This window comes from Lineus longissimus, chromosome 9 (genome assembly GCF_910592395.1).
Source record: "Lineus longissimus chromosome 9, tnLinLong1.2, whole genome shotgun sequence".
Classification (NCBI taxonomy): Eukaryota; Metazoa; Nemertea; class Pilidiophora; order Heteronemertea; family Lineidae; genus Lineus; species Lineus longissimus.
The window spans coordinates 19,879,735-19,888,012 of record NC_088316.1 but is presented as its reverse complement, the minus strand read 5'-3'; the positions used below and the strand labels follow the sequence as shown (position 1 = coordinate 19,888,012).

At 40.2% G+C, this 8,278-nt stretch overlaps 1 protein-coding gene across 1 annotated transcript; it reads left to right on the top strand.

The window, feature by feature from the left end:
- On the top strand, window positions 1-8,109 carry LOC135494109 (uncharacterized). The gene is made up of 7 exons (XM_064781860.1): window positions 1-76; window positions 625-1,263; window positions 5,184-5,198; window positions 6,373-6,621; window positions 6,964-6,984; window positions 7,397-7,414; window positions 7,871-8,109. Exons 1-7 carry the CDS (start codon window positions 10-12, stop codon window positions 8,107-8,109), a joined length of 1,248 nt encoding a protein of 415 aa, XP_064637930.1. The 5' UTR covers window positions 1-9.
- The last annotated feature ends 169 nt before the right edge of the window (window positions 8,110-8,278 follow it).

Genomic DNA, 8,278 nt, shown 5'->3' with positions numbered 1-8,278 from the left:
GTCATCATCATGTTTCTCCTGTGGATGCCAGTTTTGGTCCTTGTCCTTTCATGGGCTCCGGTTGTCACTCCCTCCGGTAAGTTAAGTCGAATTTTCCCTCAAAATTCCCGGCAGCAGTTTCTGATAATTTTAGTTGCCTTTTGGTACCAAGCCCATGTCAATACTTGATACATTTCGGTAATTTCAAATGCGTTAATGGGCGGGTTTGTAAGGTGAATATAACGTCCGACTATTCTACTTAAACACTTCAATGAATAAATGTGGAAAATCTAATCATTTGAAATTTTTGAAAATTGTGTCTTTAGCTGCTGAGGAGTATCATATTATACATAAAACACACGTCAATCCACCCAGCAGAGCCAGACAACAGTAAATAGTTTTGTTTCGGATGGAACGATAGATGCTGAAATCTGACAAACTTTTAATCACAGTTCTCACAAGAGCGATGCACCATCTCTCTCCTATAAATTCATTATTTTTGTAAAATGACTTCAAAATTTGAATCTAAAAGTTTAGTGTTCGCCAAATTTTGGTGACGACTACCTTCGTAAAACAATGACTACTTTTGTAAAACACCCTTCATGCCTTAGTATTAGTCGATCAAATGTTTGATTTCTGTTTCAGCTGGCTTGTCCAGCTGTGGCTCGTGGCTTCTTCTCGGACCTAACATCGAGTCCAAACCAAGCGGGCTTGGTGGCCTAACCCTATCTACCGTAGGAGCCACATCTCTCACCACCGGCCCTGAAGGTATCAACGCATGGGTTTTCACCGGGCATAACTACGTCAAGATAACCAGTGACGGAAAGCTGGATATTGAGGGTGATAGTTTCACAATCGCGACTTATCTTTACCAAGACGTGCTTAGAGACGGGCCAATCGTGGAGTGGAGAGGTCGAGGATCGGCCGGAACTCACATGTGGATGTATCGAGGCAAGCTTTACATCAACCTGGTCGCCCGTACTGGACGCAGCCATTCGCAATTTCATATTGCTCCACCAACTAAGAAATGGTCGTTCGTAGGGATCAGCTACAGTCAACAAACTGGCAATTTGGTGATGTGGGTCGATGGTAATGTTTTCATCAAGAATGTCGGAACCATAGGACCCCGAGACATGTTGAATGATTTGTACGTTGGACTCAGGCCTACAAGTACTGGGTACAAATTCACGGGAAAGCTGGCCGCAACAACGCTGATGAGATGTGCAGTTAGTGGTAAGGCCCAAATCGAGGAACTTAGGAAGCTGATCATTAGTAGAGCCAATGGTAAGTTTAAACGCTATGCTCTCTCTTCCGCATGGGTAAATCATCAAAATACGAAGGTGGACCTGACAAACGTGACAATGAGTTTTTCCCTCACGGCAGTCTTTTGATGTGATGAATTATATTCTTATTTTACATGTGTGTATTCAAATTTCGTATTTCATCATGTGATGAATCATGTGATGATAATTTTTCCAAGCATGTAATAAGTAACACTGCTTTTGTTCTTGATCTGGCGGCGTATGCCAAGTTACCACAGGCATAGTCTTGTCATACACCAGGCATACTTCGCCCAATTTTGTCCGTTTAACCAAGCGATAATCAAATTATTGTTCTGACGGTTCGGGTAAGAGTAGCCTAGAAAACCCTTGTCACTCCTGATAGGTGGATGTATATGTCTCCGCGCTCAACAGAATTTGGAACAGAACATGTTGGCCTTTCAAGCATGTGCTTGCAGTTCAGCGTACACTTTCGCAAGATCTATTAAGAGGAAATCAAGCATCTTATTTGTCGAGCAGCACGACGACCGTGTGGCAGGAGTTAGACGTCATTATCTGAGTTCAGAAAATTGAGATCTACGATAGACAGTCAGCCCGTTGTCGGCTCTCCTGGAGACATACAATGCCATGCATCAGGGACTGACACCCTGAAATGAACAACACCAAGATATGGCAGATAAGTCTATATCATCCTGAGCGGAACGATTTACCTGACGATGTGTGACGTTGAACTAAACGGAACCCCTGGAGGTGAGTTCTCATCGAAACGTCTTCACTTAGCCAGGCTTGATAGAACAATGTTACCATTGCTCATTTTCTATTTCCAGAACTTACCTAAGTGTTTGATTTTGACGCTTGTTTCGATATGCTAACAAATGTTGATAATTATTATATTAATCATACTTCTCTTTTCAGATTTTCATCCACCACCGACGTACGTTGGTCTGACGGACTTTCGGCAAGTTTAAAATTCACGCCCGTGTTACGTATCCCTATCGAATTGACGTATGACATGTTCCCAACCTGTACAATGTTGAAATTTGAAATGAAAATAATTCTTCAATGTTACTTCTCAATCAAGTATCATTTCCATGTAAATCATTTCCCTATCGCATATCAGGCATCGGGAATGTGCAAGATGTGAAAACACCCTACGTAACAACGATACGGATACGCAATACGGGCTTGAATATTGTAATTGCCGAACCCCACCCCGCCCAACATATGTGACATCAAGAACTAGTAAAACAGATGGTTGATCGATTGTTGGATTGTTTCATACTCCGCTCAGGACTGGCTAACTTTCAACGGGATCGATATGAGGACAACTATACCCATATGGGTACTTAAACTGGGTATATCATGTTACCATTCTCTGATGCCATTCCTCTATTGTAAATAAGTGAGGTTAGATGGCTTTTGCGTTTGATTAACAAGACCAGCTGCTATATTTCCTAGTGCGTCACTTCGATCACCCATTGTGTTTCTGACAGGCCGTGATTAAAAACTAACCTGTTTAGACCTTGATCACTCATCACAAAAGATAGTTGATTCAGAAACCCTAGCAAAAAAAGACCAAAATTAACATCTCTCCAAAATTCAATACTGTACTTTTTTTGTTGCGCTTGTTGCTGTTGCACTTGCTGATGATCGATCATGACACATGTGTTTTGAATTTCAAACACATATTCAGTTGTTCAAATGCGATGTGTTTTTAAAAAAGACGAAGCCTGTCACGACATGGCGTCATGACCAAGATGTGATTAGTTCCGTGATCATATTAAAAGGCGCCCGCTTGTTTGGTTTCATCGCGACTGCTTAGACTTGCTGTCCTTGAAGTTTCCAAGAGAACCGACAGATTACAACTTACTAACCCCTTAAATGCATTCGCATCATCTCACTGGTTTGATGCTTAGCTTAGAAATCCATGAGTTTCCTGTTAATAATCTCTCCTTGACAGTGATGTACCTTTAAGGGAACTTGACCGGCTTTGATTGTTGACGAGCGACCTAAATTATTGATCCTTGAAATCGGATTCTCTTACTCGACAGCTGCTGGGTGCAAAGGAAAATTAAGTGCATTTGAGATAGAAACCTCCAAAACTGGTCTTATTGAAATACCCTTGTGGTTCTCCTAACCCTCAGTTTGGCTGTGACCGCCCTGGCAAACAGTCGCCATGTTACTCCCGTGGATGCTTGCTCTGGTTGCTGTCCTATCATGGACTCCAGCTGTCAAACCACGTAAGTGTTATACTTTGAAATCCTCTATTCCTCAAATTTTGAAAGTTGGCTCCATTGAGCGGGGAATCCACCATGTTCATTTTCTTACGATGGCGTTGTGCTATGGTGCGGCGCGGTCCCTTTTTTCTGGTTACTAGCAGTCGCCTGGGAGCGACACTTGCAATAGAATAGCCGAATCGCTCTCTGCAGGGCCGCTGCTAATAAAGTATATACCGTTAAACCAGCAACTACAAAAATAGCGATGGCAACTTTAGCCCGTCCCTACTATCGCATGTCCAAATGTGGATATCCCCACTATCTTCAATGGATGATCATTACAACAATGATGCATTTTATTTACAGTAGGTTAAAAAGATGTCAAAACTGTCATCGAACAGATAATATCGTAGAAATGTTTAAAAAGACCAGATCTGACATGGTTGATTGAACTGGTTCGTGCTCAGTCATCTGTGACAGTAAATTGGATTTCTTGGTGTCATAAGAAAGAGTACATCATTAGGTAATAAATGGTGATTGCCAATTTCCAAAATATTAAGCCATGTCCAAGATATTAACCAATTGATCTTTTTTTAAACTCTTTTTTCAAAACACACTGATTGCTTTCAGGTCCTATGAAGACCGTCATCAGTGCGGGTATTCGTAGCGCGTCTGAAATATCCATTTGTGAATTCATCTTACCAAACGTGAAACGTTATTTTCTCTAAGGTCTAAGACAAAAAGAAGATTACACTTGATTACACTTGACACGATCATGTTTTTACTCGTATATTATATTGTTGATATAACTGTATATGTCTCGTTACTATCTTCATACTGTGATCCTATGGTGGTTTCTAGATTATCACATGCGATATAATATAGCACTTGAGCTTATGCGCTCTAAGACAACATTTACCATACGTTAACAAATAAAATAGTTTTAAACCAGAAGCATTGATTTTAGTTTTTGGTGTATTATTCATTCGATGATGGTTGTTTCAACTAGCTACTATTCTTAAACGCTCGAGTTGAAACCAGCTGAAATACCACCTCTCCATCCTCACAGCTTGCAAAGAAATGGCTTAGGTCCCGAGTGGTTTCATTTGTAAAACCCTTGGCTGACCACTGAAAGGTTTTGTGCCGGCCTCCATTTGTGACAAAATAGTGCACTTATCATTTTGATCTGATGTTCAGTTGGTCAAGATATGTTAGTTGAGGCTGCCGTGGGGAATATTGTCCTGATAAGTCTGGTTCCCACCTTAACCAGGGTGCAAAGGTCATAGAGACGATGATGCCGCGATCTCGCTCCCGAGAGTTCAGATGTTCAGTAGAAGCTGTTTAAACCCTCATGGAAAAAGCTAATTAAAGAACAAGTCGAAACGATTTCGAGAAGCTAGGTTTGAAAGAGAGCATTTTGTGACGGCTTACTTGAAATAAATATGCAGGAAGCTCTCTGCCTACGTCATGCAATGATGTGGGTGTATAGTATGCATCTCTGTAAAGAGAAGGACTGATGCAGGCGTTTCGTCTTTCATATCTTTCCTGATTCGTTTTAAAGATGAAAAAAACTTTCCATTTTGAGAAAAACGAAAACTTCATAGAACGGATTTTTTCTCTTTCGGATCCATTGCTGATGAGACATAATATTACAAGTCTTTCGATATGCTCACAAAAATTAATTATGATATAATAATTGTCTTTTCAGTGTCACCAACACCACGTAAGTATGCCTGAAAATAAATGTGGTGTGTTGTTTGAAAGTGATCAGTTAAGAATTTGATTGAAATATTTCTAGGGCCACCCTGCGACACTGCGGATTCGACTCAGTTCTGTTATTGTATCCCGCGCGACACAACACAATAAGCAACAGCTGGCAAATTGAGAAGTGCTGAAAACACAAAAGATTTTTCTCAACACGTTTTATATAAAGAGAAACTTGCCCCAAAGGCGTTGTGTTACAGGAGCGTAGGGCTCTTGTTCTTTGGTTTCATGAGTGGCTTCATGTGGTAAGGATCTTGTTTCGTCGACGTAATCGATTGATATATGTTCATAAGTGAATTTCGAAAGGCCAGTTGGTGTACCAGAGACACATTCATCATATTCACATAGACGTCTTATGGCCAAATTGGTTACTAGCCAGTATTAATAACTAGTATTAATCGAGACTCTTATAATTTGAGATGAGAGCTTCATATGTAAACCAGTCTTTGCTTGACACAATTTGATAAAAGTGACAGCTGTTGGCGAACATATTTCTTCGACCTGCTCCTTTAAAGCTGGATCTAAATTTACGTCCATGTGGCATATTCGATTATAATCCAAAATCAGATTTCTCTTCAAACATTTGAATTGATTTGACCTTATGTAGTTTGGAAAAATCTGTCGATGACGAAAATGTAAACAGACCCCAGACATGATTAATTCGTTTTCGCAAATCTCACAAATTACAAACTACGAATTACGAATTGCTATTTATCCGAGAATGAGACAACAAGATCATTGGCTTTTCAGCTGATCAACGTCCGTTACCCTTAGTAGGGTCACTCGGGATCCAAAGTTCTTTTTAACAGTCCACTGTAATTTCTTGGTGCAGCGAGTTTTGAGTTCGTGCTGATGAACTGGCCGAGTCGTTACGAATTAGTCTGAATTGACGCAGCGTCCGTTTTTCAATAAGATCGGAACTGGACAAAAGCTGACTGCAAAATGGAACACGAGTACCTTTGTAATTATAAGTTCATAATTCGTAATTCATATTCGTGAGATTTGCGGAAACTCGGTAATACCTCATTTCCATGGGATTGCGAAAATGTAAACAGACCAGTTATGACGTATTGTTGAAAGCAAATGTCGATTTTTTTTCGCCGGACAAATCCTTTCATCGTATTCTTTTGCAGCATCTGCCTGCAACTTTAAGTTCGAGGGTTATGGATACACTGCCTCATTCGCCGTGAAGACTCTCACCTTAATCACCGAAGATGTGTGCAAGTACGAATGCGCCGTGACACTTGGCTGTGCTGGTGTCATATACAGGACTTCACACTCCTACTGCTATCTGAAGTCTCAAGCTGTTGGGGCCGCACAGAATATAAATATGGCAAATGTTTTCACCCCATCCCTCATCTACCGCACTTGGAACAAGCAAGGTATGATGATATCAAAATTCATGACCTGGCGGGGGACTTCGCAAGGGGGTAATGTTTTTATGACGACTTGTTTATTACTTAAGTTAAGTTGTTTGTTTCAAAAGATTGTAGTGGGATGTTCTATTGTTCTTACCATTATTGTTTTCTTATACTTATCATTGGAATGAGATCGTGTTCGTTATTTACTGCTGATACAGAAGACTGAAACGTATTCAGATGCGCACTGATGCGACAGCATGAGAAAGTGACCTCGATAACGAAGACGATAGGTGTAAAAGTAGAAATATGAAACAGGTTTATATTCAACACGGTTTTTATTACAACATTCGATCCATTTTTCAGTGGGAGGTGCCGGTTCAACTGGTAAGATTTTTTCCATTTGGTAATTGTATATACACTATACGATACACATTCGACCTACTGTGGTCTTGAATTTAAGTTATGTTGCGATTTTGAGTGTTTCCATATTTGACCTTTTTTCTCAATATGTAGGAAACGCGACAAACCAATTGACCAGTTTCTCTCTGTCCCGCCATATTGAAAAGTCATGATCTGTCCAGCTGTCTATTGTATCGAAAGAGGTATGAGGAATATCCAAAAACGTTTGGCTACATCGGTCATCTTTTCTTTGCTCATATAAGCCTAAGAAGAGGTTAGCTCAGGACAAATCGCTATGTACAAATGCTCGCATCAATCACCACGCAAAATCAACCTCCCTCGGCACATTTTATTGCTAGTTTTAAAATCACTTTGAATCGTCTTTGCTCTTTTTCAGCTGTTTGTAGTCTAGAAGGTAGGTGAAGCCAAGAATAAAATGCGAAAACGAACTTGATGGGATTACCTTAGATTTAGATATAAATCTGATTTTAATACAAACTATAAAAATATAAAAGAGCACCGTACCATATGAAGTCTATCTGGACTGACTGTGTATATATCAAGCTGTATAGTTCATGTGCGGTTCGACTTCAACATACGCATCACAGCACCCAGGTTCAATCCCGCTATTGTTTTTTCCCATTCGAAGTACTTGTGTTGTATCAATGGGTGATATGAATAAAGACTAGCAAATGCTTTTACTTCAATTTTGTACAGAAAGGCCTAGTGTAAATGTACATGGAGTTTTAGATAAAAGCATTTGCTAGTCTTTATTCATATCAGCCATTGTGACGACTTCAGCATTATGCATGTGCAAATCATAAAGATTCTTAATCAAAAATAAGTGAAAATATATATATATATATTTTAGGCCACCCGCAACCGTGCAAGTACGTCAAATCTGCAGGCTTCTGCAGCGGTAGTGACATTCGCACCATCAGTGGATTAACCGAGGGCGGTTGCGAACGTTCGTGTACATCCGAGTCGTTATGTAACAGCTTCAGGTACAGTGCCAATAAATGTTACTTGAAGTGGAAAATCTGTACTGATGCTCAGCTCAGCCACAAGACAAATGCAGCTTATAACCAGTATGCGAAGAATCGTAAGTAAACACCCCCAGAACATTATTCTTATTATTATTTCATTTTAATTTATTTTGCTGCATCCCTTACTTTAGTCCTTCTGTATCACCTTGATAGCAAGTGGTGACCGTCAGTTACGCCATGAACATGGCTTTTATCGGCCCCGGGGACGCTTCCAGAAAACTGCAATGCTTTAG